This window comes from Ranitomeya imitator, chromosome 8 (assembly GCF_032444005.1).
Source record: "Ranitomeya imitator isolate aRanImi1 chromosome 8, aRanImi1.pri, whole genome shotgun sequence".
In the NCBI taxonomy this organism is placed as follows: Eukaryota; Metazoa; Chordata; class Amphibia; order Anura; family Dendrobatidae; genus Ranitomeya; species Ranitomeya imitator.
Window position 1 is genome coordinate 204,526,156 of NC_091289.1, and position 23,555 is coordinate 204,549,710.

At 46.6% G+C, this 23,555-nt stretch overlaps 1 protein-coding gene across 1 annotated transcript in view; it reads left to right on the forward strand.

Annotated features, from left to right (window-relative positions):
* MKNK1 (MAPK interacting serine/threonine kinase 1) overlaps window positions 1-15,489 on the forward strand; it is a 32,290-nt gene extending 16,801 nt beyond the window's left edge. The window contains exon 12 of the mRNA XM_069735893.1: window positions 14,430-15,489. Coding sequence (XP_069591994.1) covers window positions 14,430-14,634 — 205 coding nt within the window. The 3' untranslated portion in view covers window positions 14,635-15,489. The remainder of the gene's footprint in view (window positions 1-14,429) is intronic.
* The last annotated feature ends 8,066 nt before the right edge of the window (window positions 15,490-23,555 follow it).

Here is a 23,555-nt window from a genome sequence, read left to right on the forward strand (position 1 = left end):
CCTCAGCCTTTGTGCAAGGAGGAACAGGGGGAGCACTGCCAGAGCCCTGCAAAATGACCTCCAGCAGGCCACAAATGTGCATGTGTCTGCACAAACAGTTAGAAACCGACTCCATGAGGATGTTCTGAGTGCCCGACGTCCACAGATGGGGGTTGTGCTCACAGCTTAACACCATGCAGGACGCTTGACATTTGCCACAGAACACCAAGATTGGCAAATTCGCCACTGGCGCCCTGTGCTCTTCACAGATGAAAGCAGGTTTACACTGAGCACATGTGACAGACGTGACAGTCTGGAGACGCCGTGGAGAGCGATCTGCTGCCTGCAACATCCTTCAGCATGACCGGTTTGGCAGTGGGTCAGTAATGGTGTGGGGTGGCATTTCTTTGAAGGGCCACACAGCCCTCCATGTGCTCGCCAGAGGTAGCCTGACTGCCATTAGGTACCGAGATGAAATCCTCAGACCCCTTGTGAGCCCATATGCTGGTGCGGTTGGCCCTGTGTTCCTCCTAATGCAGGACAATGCCAGACCTCATGTGGCTGTAGTGTGTCAGCAGTTCCTGCAAGACGAAGGCATTGAAGCTATGGACTGGCCCGCCCGGTTCCCAGACCTTAATCCGATAGAACACATCTGGGACATCATGTCACCCACCATCCACCAACGTAACGTTGCACCATAGACTGTCCAGGAGTTGGCGGATGCTTTAGTCCAGGTCTGGGAGGAGATCCCTCAGGAGACCAAACCGCCGCCTCATCAGGAGCATGCATAGGCACTGTATTGAGATCATACAGGCACGTGGAGGCCACACGCACTACTGAGCATCATTTCCTTGACTTGAGGCATTTCCACTGAAGTTGGATCAGACTGTAACTTCATTTTCCACTTTGATTCTGAGCATCATCCCAAATCCAGACCTCCATGGGATATTAGTTGTGATTTATGTCGATCATTTTTAGGTTTTATTGTTCTTAACACATTCCACTATGTAATGAATAAAGATTTACAACTGGAATATTTCATTCAGTGATCTCTTGGATGTGGGATTTTGGTGTTCCCTTTATTTTTTTGAGTAGGGTATATATATTTTTTTTGTTTGGACATTATAAGGGTTAAAAGTTGACCCACAATTTCTCATATCTCCAACAAAATTTACAAAATTATTTTTTTAGGGACGACCTCACATTTGAAGTGAGTTTGGGAGCTTTATATAACAGAAAATACCCCAAAGTGACCACATTCCAAAAACTGCACCCCTCAAGGTGCTCAAAACCACATTTAAGACATTTTTTAACCCTTCATGTGCTTTACAAGAACTAAACCAATGTGAAAATTAACTTTTATCTTTTTTCACAAATTTACTTTAGACCCCAATTTCTTTTATTTTCACAAGGGTATCAGGAGAATATGGACCCCAGTATTTGGCAATTTCTCCTGAGTATGCCAATACACCGTATGTGGGGGAAAGCCACTGTTTGGGTGCACTGTAGGCCTCAGGAGGGAGGGAGCACTGTTTGACTTTTTGAATGCAAAACTGACTGGCATCAATGGTGGCACCATGTCACAGCTGGAGAACCCCTGGAAGTACTAAACAGTGGAAACCCCCCAATTCTAACCCTATTCCCAACACCAACAACCCTAACCCCAACACTAACCCTAACTGCAAAGAATGGAAACAAATACAGAATTTCTATTTTATTATTTTTATCTAACTAAGGGGGTGACGGGGTTTGATTTACTATTTTTTTTTTTTTTTTTTTATGGGGTCTATCAGTGATCAACATGAACCAATAGGATAAATCTCCTATGGTTGCCGGGTGCCAGCGCACCCTCAATTTTCTTGCAGGAAGATGACACTGAGGGCTGGGGTATAGCGGAGGTACTGGGGGGCTGGGGGACCCCAATTCTCTCTAATATGCCAGATCATATCAAAGGAGAGAGAAATAAGTGGAAAATGACTTTTTTTTTTGTGATCAGTTATTCGGTGAATTACGGTAATCGCGTGAATGGGGACGGTAAAAACCGACCGGAATCATGTTCTCTGGGGTCTCCGCTACCCCTGGAGACTTTGACACTTTGGAGCGCCATACACTTATTTTTCAGCGCCGTTAAGAAGCGTATCTGCGGTCGGTAAGGGGTTTAGGGCACTAACAAATGCAGTCAAACGTGAAAGAAAAACATAAAGGCTCAAATAAACAAATTTCACATCACTGCGATTGTAAAAGTCCATTCTATTAAAATAAGTTTACCATTCAAACGATGTAACGAGAATTGACCAAGAGAACACAAAAAAATGTATCAAAACATTGTATCTGTCCCAAAATGATATCTATGGGCGTGTTAAAGGGAAGGTGCCACCAGTTTTCTTGCAGTTTGTTTTTTTATGAAATTAAGCTTAAAATAGTAATTAAAATGTATTAATGCAATGTTTGCAAACATTTCTATATGAAAAATATATATTTTCTTACAAATATATAGATGGATAGATATACATACCACTAGGGGGAGCATTTTCCATTTTAGACCTCAAGTAGTTATAGTAAGACTTACCAGCGTTACTGTTAGCTGGAAAATTGGGGCAGTAACTGCTGACATCACCATTTCCCTCCCTTTTGGGTGTTGTAGTACCCTTGGGGCACAATGAAGAGTAGCATCACAGGGCAGCGCCATTTTGTGGGTGACTGCCCTGTGATCTGCTATCACCAGCAGATTGTCTCTCTCCCATCAGTCTTTATATGTTTCTCACCCCCCTCCACAATGCCTGGCCATTCACTGCAGACCCCCAGCTGCTTCTTATCACAACTGCTGAGCAGCTGACAGCTCCTGTTCCAATAATGGTACACTGTTCCTCCTTGATGTGTCTGCTATTCTGCCATGCTTTTCTACTGCATTTTACTACTATCAGCCATCAATCTAGGATCTGTTCTGCTGGAAGCAGTACTGCTTATGTTAGCCGATCCAAGGGCTTCATGAATATGGCAGCAGAACACTCCCAGAGGCATGCCCAGTGCACAGCAGTGACAGTTCTACTACAATAGATGGGGTCGGAGTCCATCTGTTATCTCCTATGACCATGGGGAGCCACATTATGACACTCATAGTGTTGTGCTGCTACTGTGAAAGTAAGACCCCATTGCCTTCTTTAAACTCCTACAACACACGAAATATGTTTCACGTGCAATCAAAACTTGGTTATAACAGCATGTTATGCTACATTACATTAATAAATCAATCTACAAACGCGGTACCTTCCCTTTAAAACAAGCATCCCTTCCCCCAAGACCCCGAAAGCTGAAACGTTACAGCTGTTGGAAAATGACAACAAAAGCTAATCGTTTTCTATTCACATAGTTCAGAGTTTTCTTTCTCCTCTTAGAGTAACTGTTGTTTTAATTTTTATTTTATAAATGGTGCAGATGAAAATAAGTAACTTTGTAATAAATCTTATCAGAGAGATTTGGCTTCTTTCTCCTCCAGAACGGATCCGGCTTTATCAAATTCCTCAGTTCTGAGGTCAAATCTGTATTCAGTGAAGACTAAAATCAGCGAGGAGAGCGGCTACTGCTGAGGTTCTGGGGAGGAGTTAGAGGTAGCTCCTCCCCCTCTATAGGAGAGTGGCTACTGATGAGGTTCTGGGGAGGAGTTAGAGACAGCTCCTCCCCCTCTATAGGAGAGTGGCTACTGATGAGGTTCTGGGGAGGAGTTAGAGACAGCTCCTCCCCCTCTATAGGAGAGTGGCTACTGATGAGATTCTATGTAGATAAGAGGGGGAGGAGCTAGAGACAGCTCCTCCCCCTCTATAGGAGTGGCTACTGATGAGATTCTATGTAGATAAGAAGGGGAGGAGCTGTCTCTGGTCCCTCCTTGTTCAGAACCTCAGCAGTAGCCGCGCTCCTCTTCGATTTCAGTGATGGAGAAAGTCTTCACTGAATACAGTACAGATTTGACCTCTGAATCGAGGATTTAGATAATAGTGTAATAAATCTTTCCATGTGCATTATTCATTTATGAACTAAAAATTAAACGACAGTTACTCTTTAAGTAAAACAAAAGCTATGCATGTATGGTATCGCCGTAATGGTGCTGACCTGGAGAATCATATTGCAAGGTCGTCTTTTTAACATAAAATGAACGCTGTAAGTATAAAAAAAAAAAAAGAAGCCCTCACACCCCAATGTCACCAGAAAAAGAAAAAAGTTATGGCTCGGGGAGGAAAAAACGAATGCGCAGACACAAAAAAAGCCCAGTCTTTAAGGAGGTTTTTGTAATCTGAAACTACCATAATGTAGGAGACCCTGATTCCATTGTGCTGTGGCGGGTTAAACACCGCTCGACACCTGAGCTCTGCTACATCTGAGAGCACTGCTGTTGTGGGTTAAACACCGCTCGACACCTGAGCTCTGCTACATCTGAGAGCACTGCTGTTGTGGGTTAAACACCGCTCGACACCTGAGCTCTGCTACATCTGAGAGCACTGCTGTTGTGGGTTATACACCGCTCGACGCCTGAGCTCTGCTACATCTGAGAGCACTGCTGTTGTGGGTTATACACCGCTCGACACCTGAGCTCTGCTACATCTGAGAGCACTGCTGTTGTGGGTTATACACCGCTCGACGCCTGAGCTCTGCTACATCTGAGAGCACTGCTGTTGTGGGTTATACACCGCTCGACATCTGAGCTCTGCTACATCTGAGAGCACTGCTGTTGTCGGTTATACACCGCTCGACACCTGAGCTCTGCTACATCTGAGAGCACTGCTGTTGTGGGTTATACACCGCTCGACACCTGAGCTCTGCTACATCTGAGAGCACTGCTGTTGTGGGTTATACACCGCTCGACGCCTGAGCTCTGCTACATCTGAGAGCACTGCTGTTGTGGGTTATACACCGCTCGACGCCTGAGCTCTGCTACATCTGAGAGCACTGCTGTTGTCGGTTATACACCGCTCGACACCTGAGCTCTGCTACATCTGAGAGCACTGCTGTTGTCGGTTATACACCGCTCGACTCCTGAGCTCTGCTACATCTGAGAGCACTGCTGTTGTGGGTTAAACACCGCTCGACACCTGAGCTCTGCTACATCTGAGAGCACTGCTGTTGTGGGTTATACACCGCTCGACACCTGAGCTCTGCTACATCTGAGAGCACTGCTGTTGTGGGTTAAACACCGCTCGACACCTGAGCTCTGCTACATCTGAGAGCACTGCTGTTGTGGGTTATACACCGCTCGACTCCTGAGCTCTGCTACATCTGAGAGCACTGCTGTTGTGGGTTATACACCGCTCGACTCCTGAGCTCTGCTACATCTGAGAGCACTGCTGTTGTGGGTTATACACCGCTCGACACCTGAGCTCTGCTACATCTGAGAGCACTGCTGTTGTGGGTTATACACCGCTCGACACCTGAGCTCTGCTACATCTGAGAGCACTGCTGTTGTGGGTTAAACACCGCTCGACACCTGAGCTCTGCTACATCTGAGAGCACTGCTGTTGTGGGTTATACACCGCTCGACGCCTGAGCTCTGCTACATCTGAGAGCACTGCTGTTGTCGGTTATACACCGCTCGACACCTGAGCTCTGCTACATCTGAGAGCACTGCTGTTGTCGGTTATACACCGCTCGACACCTGAGCTCTGCTACATCTGAGAGCACTGCTGTTGTCGGTTATACACCGCTCGACACCTGAGCTCTGCTACATCTGAGAGCACTGCTGTTGTGGGTTAAACACCGCTCGACACCTGAGCTCTGCTACATCTGAGAGCACTGCTGTTGTGGGTTAAACACCGCTCGACACCTGAGCTCTGCTACATCTGAGAGCACTGCTGTTGTCGGTTAAACACCGCTCGACACCTGAGCTCTGCTACATCTGAGAGCACTGCTGTTGTGGGTTATACACCGCTCGACACCTGAGCTCTGCTACATCTGAGAGCACTGCTGTTGTGGGTTAAACACCGCTCGACACCTGAGCTCTGCTACATCTGAGAGCACTGCTGTTGTGGGTTAAACACCGCTCGACACCTGAGCTCTGCTACATCTGAGAGCACTGCTGTTGTCGGTTATACACCGCTCGACACCTGAGCTCTGCTACATCTGAGAGCACTGCTGTTGTGGGTTAAACACCGCTTGACACCTGAGCTCTGCTACATCTGAGAGCACTGCTGTTGTCGGTTATACACCGCTCGACTCCTGAGCTCTGCTACATCTGAGAGCACTGCTGTTGTGGGTTAAACACCGCTCGACACCTGAGCTCTGCTACATCTGAGAGCACTGCTGTTGTGGGTTAAACACCGCTCGACACCTGAGCTCTGCTACATCTGAGAGCACTGCTGTTGTCGGTTATACACCGCTCGACTCCTGAGCTCTGCTACATCTGAGAGCACTGCTGTTGTGGGTTATACACCGCTCGACTCCTGAGCTCTGCTACATCTGAGAGCACTGCTGTTGTCGGTTATACACCGCTCGACACCTGAGCTCTGCTACATCTGAGAGCACTGCTGTTGTGGGTTAAACACCGCTCGACTCCTGAGCTCTGCTACATCTGAGAGCACTGCTGTTGTGGGTTAAACACCGCTCGACACCTGAGCTCTGCTACATCTGAGAGCACTGCTGTTGTGGGTTAAACACCGCTCGACTCCTGAGCTCTGCTACATCTGAGAGCACTGCTGTTGTCGGTTATACACCGCTCGACTCCTGAGCTCTGCTACATCTGAGAGCACTGCTGTTGTGGGTTAAACACCGCTCGACACCTGAGCTCTGCTACATCTGAGAGCACTGCTGTTGTGGGTTAAACACCGCTCGACACCTGAGCTCTGCTACATCTGAGAGCACTGCTGTTGTCGGTTATACACCGCTCGACTCCTGAGCTCTGCTACATCTGAGAGCACTGCTGTTGTGGGTTATACACCGCTCGACTCCTGAGCTCTGCTACATCTGAGAGCACTGCTGTTGTCGGTTATACACCGCTCGACACCTGAGCTCTGCTACATCTGAGAGCACTGCTGTTGTGGGTTAAACACCGCTCGACACCTGAGCTCTGCTACATCTGAGAGCACTGCTGTTGTGGGTTAAACACCGCTCGACACCTGAGCTCTGCTACATCTGAGAGCACTGCTGTTGTCGGTTATACACCGCTCGACGCCTGAGCTCTGCTACATCTGAGAGCACTGCTGTTGTGGGTTATACACCGCTCGACGCCTGAGCTCTGCTACATCTGAGAGCACTGCTGTTGTCGGTTATACACCGCTCGACTCCTGAGCTCTGCTACATCTGAGAGCACTGCTGTTGTCGGTTATACACCGCTCGACTCCTGAGCTCTGCTACATCTGAGAGCACTGCTGTTGTGGGTTATACACCGCTCGACGCCTGAGCTCTGCTACATCTGAGAGCACTGCTGTTGTCGGTTATACACCGCTCGACTCCTGAGCTCTGCTACATCTGAGAGCACTGCTGTTGTGGGTTAAACACCGCTCGACACCTGAGCTCTGCTACATCTGAGAGCACTGCTGTTGTGGGTTAAACACCGCTCGACACCTGAGCTCTGCTACATCTGAGAGCACTGCTGTTGTGGGTTATACACCGCTCGACTCCTGAGCTCTGCTACATCTGAGAGCACTGCTGTTGTCGGTTATACACCGCTCGACGCCTGAGCTCTGCTACATCTGAGAGAACTGCTGTTGTGGGTTAAACACCGCTCGACGCCTGAGCTCTGCTACATCTGAGAGCACTGCTGTTGTCGGTTATACACCGCTCGACGCCTGAGCTCTGCTACATCTGAGAGCACTGCTGTTGTCGGTTATACACCGCTCGACTCCTGAGCTCTGCTACATCTGAGAGCACTGCTGTTGTGGGTTATACACCGCTCGACTCCTGAGCTCTGCTACATCTGAGAGCACTGCTGTTGTCGGTTATACACCGCTCGACTCCTGAGCTCTGCTACATCTGAGAGCACTGCTGTTGTGGGTTATACACCGCTCGACTCCTGAGCTCTGCTACATCTGAGAGCACTGCTGTTGTGGGTTATACACCGCTCGACGCCTGAGCTCTGCTACATCTGAGAGCACTGCTGTTGTGGGTTATACACCGCTCGACGCCTGAGCTCTGCTACATCTGAGAGCACTGCTGTTGTGGGTTATACACCGCTCGACTCCTGAGCTCTGCTACATCTGAGAGCACTGCTGTTGTGGGTTATACACCGCTCGACGCCTGAGCTCTGCTGCATCTGAGAGCACTGCTGTTGTGGGTTATACACCGCTCGACTCCTGAGCTCTGCTACATCTGAGAACACTCTGACTCTATCTTGACACCTCGCTGGAATCGCCTCTGTCCTACCTCGTGGTGCTGACTGATTTGCCTCAGTTTTTTGTGTTTTTAACCCTTTGCTAAAACAGGGATTGTGTCTTAGTAACATAGTTATTAAAGTTGAAGGAAGACTTTACGTCATAGTAACATAGTAACATAGTAACATAGTTAGTAAGGCCGAAAAAAGACATTTGTCCATCCAGTTCAGCCTATATTCCATCATAATAAATCCCCAGATCTACGTCCTTCTACAGAACCTAATAATTGTATGATACAATATTGTTCTGCTCCAGGAAGACATCCAGGCCTCTCTTGAACCCCTCGACTGAGTTCGCCATCACCACCTCCTCAGGCAAGCAATTCCAGATTCTCACTGCCCTAACAGTAAAGAATCCTCTTCTATGTTGGTGGAAAAACCTTCTCTCCTCCAGACGCAAAGAATGCCCCCTTGTGCCCGTCACCTTCCTTGGTATAAACAGATCCTCAGCGAGATATTTGTATTGTCCCCTTATATACTTATACATGGTTATTAGATCGCCCCTCAGTCGTCTTTTTTCTAGACTAAATAATCCTAATTTCGCTAATCTATCTGGGTATTGTAGTTCTCCCATCCCCTTTATTAATTTTGTTGCCCTCCTTTGTACTCTCTCTAGTTCCATTATATCCTTCCTGAGCACCGGTGCCCAAAACTGGACACAGTACTCCATGTGCGGTCCATCTAGTTCAGCCCATAGCCTAACCTAACATGCCCTAACATGTTGATCCAGAGGAAGGCAAAAAAAATTGGCAAATAGTAAGCTCCACTTTGGGGGAAAAAATTCCTTCCCAACTCCACATACGGCAATCAGACTAGTTCCCTGGATCAACGCCCTATCAAGGAATCTCGTGTATATACCCTGTAACATTATACTTTTCCAGAAATGTATCCAGTCCCATCTTAAATGTAAGTAATGAATCACTCATTACAACATCATACGGCAGAGAGTTCCATAGTCTCACTGCTCTTACAGTAAAGAACCCGCGTCTGTTATTATGCCTAAACCTTCTTTCCTCCAGACGTAGAGGATGCCCCCTTGTCCCTGTCTCAGGTCTATGATTAAAAAGATCATCAGAAAGGTCTTTGTACTGTCCCCTCATATATTTATACATTAACATAAGATCACCCCTTAGTCTTCCTTTTTCCAAACTAAATAGCCCCAACTGTAATAACCTATCTTGGTATTGCAGACCCCCCAGTCCTCTAATAACCTTGGTCGCTCTTCTCTGCACCCGCTCTATTTCAGCTATGTCTTTCTTATACACCGGAGACCAGAACTGTGCACAGTATTCTAAGTGTGGTCGCACTAGTGACTTGTATAGAGGTAAAATTATGTTCTCCTCATGAGCATCTATGCCTCTTTTAATGCATCCCATTATTATATTTGCCTTAGTAGCAGCTGCCTGACACTGGCCACTGAATATGAGTTTGTCATACACCCAGGTCTTTTTCATTGATGGTTTTGCCCAGAGTTTTAGAATTAAGCGCATAATTATACATCTTATTACTTCTATCCAAGTGCATGACCTTACATTTATCCCCATTAAAGCTCATTTGCCATTTATCAGCCCAAGCTTCTAGTTTACATAAATCATCCTGTAATATAAAATTGTCCTCTTCTGTATTGATTACCCTGCAGAGTTTAGTGTCATCTGAAAATATTGAAATTCTGCTCTGAATGCCCCCTACAAGGTCATTAATAAATATGTTAAAAAGAAGAGGCCCCAATACTGACCCCTGTGGTACTCCACTGCTAACCACGACCCAGTCCGAGTGTGCTCCATTAATAACCACCCTTTGTTTCCTATCCCTGAGCCAGCTCTCAACCCACTTACACATATTTTCCCCTATCCCCATTATTCTCATTTTATGTATCAACCTTTTGTGTGGCACCGTATCAAAAGCTTTTGAAAGGTCCATATACACTACGTCCACTGGGTTCCCTTGGTCCTGTCCGGAGCTTACCTCTTCATAGAAGCTGATCAAATTAGTCTGACATGAACGGTCCCTAGTAAACCCGTGCTGATACTGGGTCATGAGGTTATGCCTCCTCAGATACTCCAGTATAGCGTCCCTTAGAATGCCCTCCAGGATTTTACCCACAGTAGAGGTTAAGATTACTGGCCTATAATGTCCGAGTTCAGTTTTTGTCCCCTTTTTGAATATTGGCACCACATTTGCTATACGCCAGTCCTGTGGTACAGACCCTGTTATTATGGAGTCTTTAAAGATTAATAATAATGGTCTATCGATGACTGTACTTAGTTCCTGCAGTACTCGGGGGGGTGTATCCTGTTTTGAATTCTGTGGTCAAGCTCCCTCCTGTGGTCATGAGTGGTACTTCGGCTGGTTCTGTCTATGAGCTTCCTCTGGTGGATGTGAGTGGGGCTGCGGCTTCTGAGTTTCCTTCCTCAGGTGACGAGGCTAAGTCGTTAGGTGCTGCTCTTTTTAACTCCACCTAGTTCTTTGCTCCTGGCCTCCAGTCAATGTTCCAGTATTGGTCTTGCTTTCTCCTGGATCGTTCTTGTGGCCTGTCTGCCCTGCATAAGCTAAGTTTTGCTTGTGTTGCTTTTGTTTGCTATATTTTCTGTCCAGCTTGCTATATTGGTTTTTCTTGCTTGCTGGAAGCTCTGAGACGCAGAGGGAGCACCTCCGTACCGTTAGTCGGTGCGGAGGGTCTTTTTGCCCCCTCTGCGTGGTTGTTTGTAGGTTTTTGTGCTGACCGCAAAGCTATCTTTCCTATCCTCGGGCCTCACTTTGCTAAAATCTATTTCATCTCTGTGTTTGTATTTTCATCTTAACTCAGTCATTATATGTGGGGGGCTGCCTTTTCCTTTAGGGAATTTCTCTGAGGCAAGGTAGGCTTTATTTTTCTATCTTCAGGGCTAGCTAGTTTCTCAGGCTGTGCCGAGTTGCATAGGGAGCGTTAGGAGCAATCCACGGCTACCTCTAGTGTGGTATGATAGGATTAGGGATTGCGGTCAGCAGAGTTCCCACGTCTCAGAGCTCGTCCTATGTTAGTAACTATCAGGTCACTTTGTGTGCTCTTAACCACTAGGTCCATTGTGGTTGTGAATCACCTGTTCATAACAGTATCCCATCCGGGCCCGGAGATTTGTCAATTTTAGTGATTTTTAGACGCCGCAGGACTTCCTTCTGGGTTAAGCAGGTGACATTTAATGGGGAATTTTTATCACTAGTCATTTTGTCCGCCATGGGATTTTCTTGTGTAAATACTGATGAAAAAAAGTCATTTAGCATATTGGCTTTTTCCTCATCCTCATCCACCATTTCACCCAGACTATTTTTAAGGGGGCCAACACTATCATTTTTTAGTTTCTTACTATTTATGTAGTTAAAGAATATTTTTGGGATAATTATTTTTACTCTCTAGCAATGAATCTCTCTGTCTCAATCTTTACTGCCTTGATTTGCTTTTTACAGAATTTATTTAATTTTCTGTATTTATTTAATGCCTCCTCACTACCTACTTCCTTTAATTCTCTATATCCTTTCCTTTTGTCCCTTATTGCGCTCTTTACAGCCCTATTTAGCCATATTGGTTTCCTCCTATTTCTAGTATGTTTATTACCATACGGTATATACTGTGCACAGGTCCTATCCAGGATGCTAATAAACGTCTCCCATTTTCTTTGTGTATTTTTGTGTCTCAGGATATCGTCCCATTTAATTGCACCAAGATCATCTCTCATCCGTTGGAAATTTGCCCTCCTGAAGTTTATTGTTCATGTCACCCCTCTACTACACATCTTATTAAAGGATACATGAAAACTTATTATTTTGTGATCACTATTCCGCCAGTGACCCCCAACCCTTATATTTGCTATGCGGTCTGGCCTGTTGGTTAATATTAGGTCTAGCAGTGCCCCCCTTCTTGTTGGGTCCTGAACCAGTTGTCAGAGGTAATTGTCTCTCATAGTTGTCAGACCCCGATCACCTTTGCTGGAACTGCAGGTTTCTGTTCCCCAATCTATTTCAGGGTAGTTGAAGTCCCCCATAACAATGACTTCCCCTTGAGTCGCAGCTTCATCTATTTGCTTTACGAGGATATTCTCTGTTGCTTCCATTATTTTTGGAGATTTATAACAAACCCCTATCAGTAATTTATTATTTTTTCCCCCTCCCCTTATCTCCACCCACAGGGACTCTACATTTTCATTAAATTCACCTATATTATCACGCAGTATGAGTTTCAAGGACGATTTTACATATAGACACACCCCTCCCCCTCGCTTATCTGTACGGTCATTTCTGAACAGGCTATAGCCCTGCAAGTTCACAGCCCAGTCATGGCTCTCATCCAGCCACGTCTCAGATATCCCCACCATGTCATCATTATGCTCCAACAACATTAGTTCTAATTCCTCCATTTTGTTGGCGAGGCTTCTGGCATTAGTATACATGCACTTGATGTTCCTCTCTGCACCTCTATTGTTTCTTAAATTATTAACTGTTCTAACCCCACCCCCCATGCCCCCGCCACCCCCATCTTCATTATTTGTGCCCAGGTCTCTGTCTGCACTATCTTCCCCTCCTATATAATGAATACCCTCCCCCCCAATCCCTAGTTTAAACACTCCTCCAACCTTCTAGCCATTTTCTCCCCCAGCACAGCGGCACCTTCCCCATTGAGGTGCAGCCCGTCCCTAGCGTAGAGCCTGTAGCCAACTGAGAAGTCGGCCCAGTTCTGCAGGAACCCAAACCCCTCTTTCCTACACCAATTCTTGAGCCACTTATTAACCTCCCTAATCTCCCGGCGCCTCTCTGGCGTGGCACGTGGTACAGGCAGTATTTCGGAAAATACCACGTAGGAGGTCCTTGCTTTCAGCTTGCAGCCTAATTCCCTGAAATCATCTTTAAGGACCTTCCACCTACCTCTAACTTTGTCATTTGTGCCAATGTGCACCATGACCGCTGGGTCCTCACCAGCCCCCCCCAGTAATCTGTCCACCTGATCAGCGATGTGTCGGACTCGAGCGCCAGGTAGGCAGCACACCGTCCGACGATCCCTGTCTTTGTGACAGATTGCCCTATCTGTTCCCCTAATAATGGAGTCCCCCACTACCAGCACCTGTCTGGCCTGCCCTGCTCTCCTATTTCCCTCCTTACTGGAGCAGTCACTCCTCCGGCTTTCAGAGGACATGCCTGGCTGCAGCAGTGCTACCCCTGTACTGGCACCCCCCTCATCTGCCAACAGATCAGGACTAGCCTCCCTGGCACTCTTCCATCTACCCCGCTTCCTAACTGTCACCCAGCTTGCTACTTCATTGTCCTGCAGCTCCATCCTACCATCCCCCCCTCATCTGTCCCATTGAGCGTCTGCTCCGTGAGCAGAAGACTCCTCTCCATATTGTCTATGGATCTCAGTGTTGCCAGCTGCACATTTAGATCCAGAATCTGGGTTTCCAAATGCACAACGTGCTCACATCTCGCACAGCAGTATGCACCCTCGATCGGCTGCTCAAGGACTGCATACATGTGGCAAGATGTGCACTGGAGGCATTAACAAGAGTGGAGCACATTTCCTAATGGGGATTGCACCAGACAGAAAAGTTAAATAAAAAAAAAAAAATACAAAGTATTAATAAAAAACAGACAGCAATTCAGTAATTCCTCCCTTGGAAACTCCCTGAATCCAAAGTCACTGAATCACAAGTCACACTTACCGCCGTTCACAATTATGCTCAGGTCACACTCAGCTCGCTCACACTTACGACCGTTCACACTTACCGCCGCTCACACTTACGCTCAGGTCACACTCCGCTCGCTCACACTTACGACCGTTCACACTTACCGCCGCTCACACTTACGCTCAGGTCACACTCAGCTCGCTGACACTCACTAAGCTGAAGATTTAAAGAATATATATTTTTTTTTTTCTTTTTCCCCTCAGCTGCAATCCACCTTTCTGCTCAATGCACCCCCCCTTCCCTCCCCCCAAAAAATGGTACCTAATACGAAGTGGGTGGGGTGTGCGATGCGTCGGGTCTAGCGTACAAGTCGTGGCCGGGAGGTAGTGATGTTACCCTGTGTGTAGCCGCTGAGCCTGACTTGTAACCACATTTTTACTGTACAGGAACAGCAGCACTAAAGACTTGACCCTGTTTGCCGCCGAGGCCATCGCAGTAAACCGTCAGCTGTCCCAGCACGACAGCGACCTGAGCGAAGACAGTGAGAGCTTCATCCAGAAGATGTGTTCCATGAGACTTTCCCCTCCCTCCAAGTCCCGCCTGGCGAAGCGGAGAGCACAAGCCCTGGCCAGTAAAGGCAGCGCCCTCTAGTGGCCATTCTGCAATGCTTTTATCCTTCTATTTAACATTTGCCAATGGTTGTGATGTTTCAGTACATTGTTTTATATTTTGTTTTGTTTTTTAATAGAATGCTAGTTTTTAAAGAGGACCTGTCACATTGGATAATGCTATTAATCTGTAGACCTAGGGTGATTCTGCATGTTAATAGTGTTCTGAAGGTGTCGGGCCGCTGAACTACGTGTGCGGCTCTGATTTTGAGTGAGCTGTAGGAAGATGGTTCATTGTCTCCTGGGTGCTGCATGTGTACAGCGGCCGAGCACCTTCATAGCGCACTATGCACCTACAGATTAACCCTGTATCTGACCTGGCAGGTAAAATTACTGTGACCCCGAATGCTACTTGAGACTGTGCCTCCCGGTGCTGTGTGCAGACCTGAGCATCTGCCAGAGGATGTTATCAGGAAAATCGTGGAAATCCGCCCTCCCATCTGATGTTCTGGCCAGCCTCCTCTCCCCAGCCTCCCATTTAATGTTCCGGCCAGCCTCCTCTCCCCGGCCTCCCAATGAATATTCTGGCCTCATCTCCACTGCCTCCGTCTAAGTCTGTTTCTTGTACATGCCAATTTTTGTTCTTTATCACAGCTTTGTGGTGTCGTAGGAGCCGCCTCATCTGCTCTTGGATTTAAGGCCCTAAATCTATGTTATTATTATGTTATATATTATGTTGTTGTTTTTTATTTTATTATTTTTTTTCAGCATTTACCTAGATGTAACTTATATGTGGCATTGCTGGGATCTGAGCCGCTGATGGATACGATGCAGGCTCTGGACTCTGCCGTCTCCCGGGGTCTGACGTTATTTTACACCGAATAAACTTCCAAGTTTTCATTTTGTTTCTTTGTTTCAGAGTTTAAAGTCAAACAGCAGCTACATGCTTCATGGATCAAAAGTAAGGCTGATGGCATGAAGAACTCTCTTCTCTGCTCACATTGTGACATTCAGACTTGTAAGGCTACTTTCACACTTGCGTCTTCTGGCGGCCGTCACAATGCGTCGGCGCGATGTATCGATGGATGCGTCAGAAATAGTGAAAAACGGATGCAGCGCATCCAGTATTTCAACGGATCCACTAGACTGTTCTGTCGAAAAACTGGATCCTTGGCGTCCATTTTTACCATCCGTTTTTATGACGGATCAGTTTTCCATACCTAAAAATGTGATTGGCTAGTGGAAAATAGGGAAAACTATATATTGACTGTTTATACAGTCCATCTTTGAAAGGGTTTAGAGAAAGTGGCAGAGATGGAGGGAGTACTTGTGAAGATTGCGAACGTAGTTACTGATGTGATTTTTGAGACCAATCGGCTGGATATTATAGTTCGGGAGAAGGAGGCGGCAGCAAGATGGAGGATTATTCTACAGCGACGTCGCCGGTGCCGCCTATGGATACATCCCATAAACGCACAGCGGATGACCCGGGGCGTCTATTGTACTCTCTACATGGAGTTGCGGCAGAACCCGGAGACCTTTTTTAATTGTGTCCGGATGAGGCAGGAACACTTTGATCTTTTGCTGGAACAAGTGTGGGATGTCATCCAAAGGCAGGACACACGGCTCTGGTGTTCCATCTCACCGGCGGAGCGGCTGATGGTGACACTGCGGTAAGCCTACTTGTTATGTTTTTTTATATCATTGTTCATATTTAATGCCATGTAAACATGTTTTAATCTATGGAAAACCACATCAGCAGTGAACATACTGCAGAAAATACTGCATTGAAACACTGCGTTGCATTTTCTGCAGCATGTTAATTTTTTTTATTGTTTGTGGCCACTCCACAGTGTTTATTACCTGCTCCATAATAGGAATGCACAGATGTAAAAATGCTGGTTTTATGTGCATCACAACAGAACAAAAACTTCCGCAGTGCCATTTATCAAAACTTAAAAGTAATATTTGTGTAAATTGCTTAAAAATCTAATGTTGGTCTTTGCAATTTTTACTACCATTTTTATTTGTTTTTCACAGCTTCCTTGCTACAGGAGAATCCTTGACTTCACTCCATTACCAGTTCTGCCTTGGAATATCTACAATTTCAGGGATTGTGATAGAGACCTGCCTGGCTATATGGGATACCTGGCACCAGGACTACATTCCACAACCGACAAGGGACATCTGGTTGCAGAGTGCTGAACATGTTGAGAAACTGCCATTTCCCAAATTGCTTGGGTGCCGTAGATGGCAAACACATCCATATTTCCAAACCTGCAGGATCTGGCTCAGAGTACTTTAACTACAAGAAGCACTTTTCAATAGTACTCATGGCCATAGCGGATGCTAACTGCAAATTCCTGGCTGTGGACATTGGAGCCTATGGCCGGTCCAACGACTCGCAAGTCTTCAAAACTTCTCAGATGGGCCGTTGTCTGTATGGAGACAGCTATGATTTTCCACCAGCAGGACCACTCCTGGGAACATCTGGACCAGCTATGCCATATGTCTGTGTTGGTGATGAGGCTTTCCAGTTGTCACCACACCTACTAGTACCGTATGCAAAAAGAGCTTTTAATTACCGCTTACCTAGAGCCAGACGAGTGGTGGAGTGTGCGTTTGGCATTTTAACCACAAAGTGGAGCGTGCTGCTAACACCGTAAGACTGCACACACAAACAGTGGATGAGGTTGTCAAGGCCTGTGTGGTGCTGCACAATTATGTGATTTCCCAGGAGCCAGTGTCCATGGATGATGAGCACTCTGAGACCACCTTGTGGGATTACGCGGCAGCTCTGTTCACTCCGCAGGTTCTGTTTCCAGAATGAGCGACCACTTTGCTGAGTATTTTACCCTTCGCCACGACAGCAGCCACTGTGAGAGAGGGACCCGCCCATAGGAACAGGAAACCTACAGAGACAAAAAGGGCGGCCCCCCTCTCCTCCTCAGTTGGTTTCCTGTTCCTATCGGAAATCCTGGAACACCTACATGGAGGGAGGTGGTCGGAGCACCTCCATGTTACCTGACCCATGCACCCGCCTGTGTGGTATCCGAGAGAACAGCAAGGGCTGCAGTGTCAGCGGCAGCGTCGGGGGAGGCACTGCATGCATCCTCCCCCCTCGTCTGGGCACCATCCGGCAGGTTCCGGGCGACAGAAGTCCGGCCTATGGAGGAGGCAAGTGTGGAGGATCGTCCGCTCTCCAGCGGCGCTGCTGTGTGAGTGGCCACAGGAGCGGCACTTCCGGTTCGCGGCAGGAGGCGTTCTAATGACCGCGCTTTTATTATTATTATACATTTTTATAGCGCCATTTATTCCATGGCGCTTTACATGTGAATACGAGGCAAATATAGACAAATACATTAAACATGAGCAGATAACAGGCACACGGGTACATAAGGAGGGAGGACCCTGCCCGCGAGGGCTCAGTCTGCAGGGGATGGGTGATGAAACACTAGGAGAGGGTAGGGCAGGTTGCGCGGCCGGGGCACAGCGCTAATCGCTCACTATGCTGTCCCCGGCACATAATGAGCTTCCACCAGCGGTGGATGAGAGCGCTGACATGAGCAGTGCTAAATCTGCAAAGAAGAGTGATCGCTCCATGGCAGGAGCTGATACTCACAGGAGCAAGACAAGAAGTAGAGATTCAGATCTACTTATTCCCCACACAAAATCTCCACCTCCAAGACCGGTATGGCGTTGGCTTCACTGGGTGAGTGTTTCATGGTCCTCTACCTATAAGCTGATCCCTTCCTTTTCTGCCTCTCCCCTTAGGCTAAAAAGACCAATAAAACTAAGCACAAACAATGTGCTCTATGTTTGCAACCCCTGCCTGACACGTACCCCAAGAGGTTATGTCAGGACTGTATAAAGCAGACTTTGCAAGACTAGGAGGCTGTAACAACAACGAATATTAGGGCCATGATACGACAGGAGATCCAGTCTCTCGGATCAAAATCCTTAGAGAAACGTGGAACTAAGCGTCTCTCCCCTGCCGCTAGTACGGAGTCCGAAGAGGGCCTCATCCGGTCTTCCAATACTTCTGGATCATCTCCCAGCTTGTCTGAAGATGAAGGCGGAGCATGTTTTCCTGTAGAAAGTATAGATAACCTCGTAAGATCCGTCAGGAACACTATGGGGTGTCCAGACACGAGAGCTGTAAAATCTGCATAGGATATTATGTTTTCAGGTCTGGGTCATAAAAAAGGCGAGTTTTTCCAGTTGTTTCTGCCGTCAAGGACTTTGTAAAAAAAAGAGTGGGATAAACAAGGGAAAGGGTTTCTCCCATCCTCTTCTAAGAGACGTTACCCCTTCAGTGACGAGGAACTAACAGTATGGTCCAAGGTTCCCAAAGTAGATGCGGCAGTGGCATCCACCTCCAAACCGTCATCTCTTCCTGTGGAGGATGCAGGGATCTTACTACATCCTTTGGATCGTAAGACTGAAGCACTCCTGAAAAGATCCTGGGAGACAAACACAGGAGCCTTTAAGCCTGCCATATCTGGCACGTGCACTGCAAGGTCATTGCTGGTATGGGTAGACCAGCTGGAACAGCAGATAAAAGGAAAAGTCGCAAGGGACAAAATCTTACAAGCAGTCCCTTTAATTAAAAGTGCTGCGGCATTTTTGGCTGACGCTTCAGCGGATTCTCTAAGATTGGCGGCAAGGTCTGCAGGACTTGTCAATGCGGCTCGTCGAGCCCTCTGGTTGAAGGGATGGAAGGGCGATACACAGTCTAAGTCTAGATTATGTACAATCCCCTGTCAGGGTGAGTTCCTGTTTGGGAAGGTTCTTGACGAACTCCTTAATAAAGCCGGTGAAAGAAGGAAGGGATTCCCTTAACAATTTCCTCCTTCTTATAGGAGAGCGTTTAGGAGACGGCCGTTCAACAGAAGGAGGCCGTATGAACCGCAGAGAGACCGTTGGGATCCGAAGGAAGCAAAACCGAAAGGTGCCTTTATTCAGTAACCCTGAGACCTCTAGACGTGGTAGATACCATCAGTAGTATCCCAGTAGGGGGAAGACTGAAGTATTTCCATCAACAGTGGGAGCAAATATCTTCAAACCAATGGATCCTTAACATAATCAAAAGGGGACTAAAATTAGAGTTCATCAAATTACCATCAGATACTTTTGTAGTTACATCATTAAAAGCGCCAGAACAACGTAAAGCGCTTCAAATAGAAATTCTGAGCCTTTTGGCTAAGAATGTTCTCATAGAGGTACCAAAAAATCAGGAGAGGAAAGGATTCTATTCTTCCTTGTTTCTGATTCAGAAACCAGATGGTACTTTCCGTACTATAATAAATCTAAAAAGATTAAACTCCCATCTCCGTGATCATACCTTTAAAATGGAATCGATAAGATCAACTATTAAACTTTTGTTCCCTAGGTGCTTTATGGCGGGTCTAGATTTGAAAGATGCGTACTACCATCTTCCCATCTGTGCAGAACACCAACAGTATCTCAGAGTAGCAGTACAGCTACAGGGCCGAATCCGCCACTTCCAGTTCACAGCCATGCCGTTCGGCCTCTCCATGGCTCCTCGGATTTTCACAAAGGTTATGCTCGAGGTGATGGCTTATCTGCGTCATCAAGATACGTTAATTGTCCCTTATCTAGATGACTTCCTGATAATTGGTAACTCCGCTTCACAATGTAAAGAACGTCTTACTAATGCCATTTCATCATTACAGGATTTGGGTTGGATTGTGAACTTCAAAAAGTCCAGACTACAGCCAGAGGCTCTTCAGTCCTTCCTAGGTCTAATCTTGGACTCTGTAAGTCAAAGAGGTCTCTTGCCAGAAGACAAAAAATCAGTTATAATTTCTAAGGTGACTATGGCGAGGTCTAACCCTCGGATGTCCCTCAGAGACGCTATGTCTCTCTTGGGTTCTCTGTCCTCTTGTATTCCTGCGGTTCAATGGGCCCAATACCATACTAGAACCTTACAACATCAAGTTCTGCAGGTTCAGTCGTATTGCCATGATCATTTAAATACAAAGATGACCCTGTCTAAAGACGTACTTAGTTCTCTCCTTTGGTGGTTAGATAGAACACATTTGTCCAGGGGAGTCTCATGGTCAATAAAACCCTCAAAATTAGTCACTACTGACGCAGGTCCAGAAGGTTGGGGGGCCATCTGAATCAAGATATAGCTCAAGGCCGCTGGAATTCTAATGAAATTCAGCAGTCCTCTAATTGGAAAGAATTAAGAGCAGTTTATTATGCGTTGAATTTGTTTCTTCCCCAGCTCCGAGGATCTCATATCAGTCCTATCGGACAACACAACGGTTGTCGCGTATTTAAATCATCAAGGAGGAACGCGATCAGGAAGTCTGTGTTCAGCGGCAAACATCTTCAACTTGGCAGGAAACAATTTCTTATCACTAACAGCTCTCTACATCAGAGGAGTAGAAAATGTAAAAGCCGACTTCCTAAGTCGCCACACACTCCGTCAAGGAGAGTGGACTCTCAATCCTCGGCTATTCAAGAACATAGTGGACATATGGGGCCTGCCGCAAATAGATTTATTTGCAACCAAAAATAACACAGGTACCAATGTTTGCCTCCTTAAATCCAACAGACCATCCAGACATGATAGACTCACTCCAACATTCGTGGGAATACGATCTGGCTTATGCGTTCCCTCCAATGATGCTGATTCCTTTGGTCATCAAAAAGATAAGGGAAGAGAAAGCGAGGGTGATATTGATAGCACCATTTTGGCCAAAGAGGCCCTGGTTCTCATGTCTTCGAGCGATGTCAGTTTGCGATCCCTGGATTCTGCCAATGACCCCAGACCTACTATCTCAGGGTCCATTCTATCACCAGCAAGTCAAAAATCTTCGCCTAACGGCGTGGAACTTGAAAGGCAGATACTAACCCTAAGGGGATTTTCTCAAGAACTTATTAACACGCTGCTGCTAAGTAGAAAGAGGTCTACAACCCTAATATATAGCAGAGTATGGAAAAAATTCCTTACCTTCTATAAAAAGCCCTTCTCTAGTAAGGTTCCTATTAAAGCTATACTAGAGTTCCTACAAAAGGGTCATGAGCTCGGTCTATCAGTTAATACCTTAAGAGTTCAGGTGTCTGCTTTAGGAGCCCTCTACAGTGCTAACATAGCGGGTGATAGATGGATAGCTAGATTTATTAGAGCATGTGAACGATCTACTCCAGTTCATGTCCCTCGTCTACCACCTTGGGACTTGAATCTAGTTCTAGATGCCTTAACGGGTCCTCCCTTTGAGCCTTTAGATTCCATCCCTCTAAAAAATGTTACATACAAGGTAGCTTTACTGATAGCCTTAACGTCAGCCAGACAAGTAGGAGACATCCAAGCCCTCTCCGTAGACCCTCCATTCCTAATGACATACCAGGACAGGGTGGTTCTCAAACCAGATCCATCATATCTCCCTAAAGTAGCGACAAAATATCATAGATCTCAGGAAATTTTCCTACCTTCCTTTTATGATAATCCACTAAATCCAGAGGAAGAGAAGCTACATATGTTGAACATTAAAAGAGCAGTCCTAAACTACATAGAGAGAACCCAGTCCTGCAGACAGAGTAGGGCTCTGTTTGTATCTTTTCAGGGTCACCGAAAAGGCCACGGTGTCACGAAAGCTACCTTGTCCCGTTGGATCAGGGAGGCTATCCATCTTGCATACTCGTCAAAAGGCAAAGATCCTCCAGAGGGAGTGAAAGCACATTCAGCTCGGGCTGTTTCATCCTCGTGGGCGGAGAATAAAGACATCTCCATCGAGCTCATATGTAAGGCCGCAACCTGGTCGTCGCCTTCTACTTTCTATAGACATTATAGACTTGATCTGTCTTCCACATCTGACTTGGCATTCGGGAGAGCCGTCCTTAGTACGGTAATCCCACCCAGGTGAAGGTTCTCTGAAAGTCTCTCATAGTGGGTGTTGTCTGTTGTGAATTCTGTGGCAGAGCTCCCTCCTGTGGTCACAAGTGGTACTTCGGCTGATTCTCTCTGTGAGCTTCTGTTGGTGGAGGGAAGTGGTACTGCGGCTTCTGAGTTTCCTCCCTCAGGTGATCTGGTGAGGTCGTTGGGTGCTTCTCTACTTAACTCCACGTAATGCTTTGATCCTTGCTTCCTGTCAATGTTCCAGTGTTGGTCTTGCTTTTCCCTGGATCATTCCTGTGGCCTGCTGCTCTGCATAGCTAAGTTCTTCTTTGCTATTTGTTTGCTATTTTTTCTGTCCAGCTTGTCTAATTTGTTGCTGGAAGCTCTGGGACGCAAAGGGTGTACCTCCGTGCCGTTAGTTCGGTACGGAGGGTCTTTTTGCCCCCTTTGCGTGGTTTTCTTTAGGGTTTTGTGTAGACCGCAAAGTTACCTTTTCTATCCTCGATCTGTTAAGAAAGTCGGGCCTCACTTTGCTGAATCTATTTCATCTCTACGTTTGTCTTTTCATCTTAACTCAGTCATTATATGTGGGGGGCTGCCTTTTCCTTTGGGGTATTTCTCTGAGGCAAGGTAGGCTTATTTTCTATCTTCAGGCTAGTTAGTTTCTCAGGCTGTGCCGAGTTGCATAGGCAGAGTTAGGCGCAATCCACGGCTGCCTCTAGTGTTGTTTGGAGAGGATTAGGGATTGCGGTCTGCAGAGTTCCCACGTCTCAGAGCTCGTTCTATGATTTTGGGTTATTGTCAGCTCACTGTATGTGCTCTGACCGCTATGTCCATTGTAGTACTGAATTGCCTTTCATAACAGTTGTCGTGGCGAAGGGTAAAAAGCCGGATTACTTACCGGTAATGCCCTTTTAATGAGCCACGACAGCACCCTGTCACTTCCCACCCTAGTTATATATCTAAATTTTTATAAAAAATATTCCACGGGTGAATATAAATTAAATGATTTATGCAATAATGAGCGTATATGCTAATTGGACAATGGCGGTTCCTCTTGTACTCTGAAAAACAACTGAGGAGGAGAGGGGGGC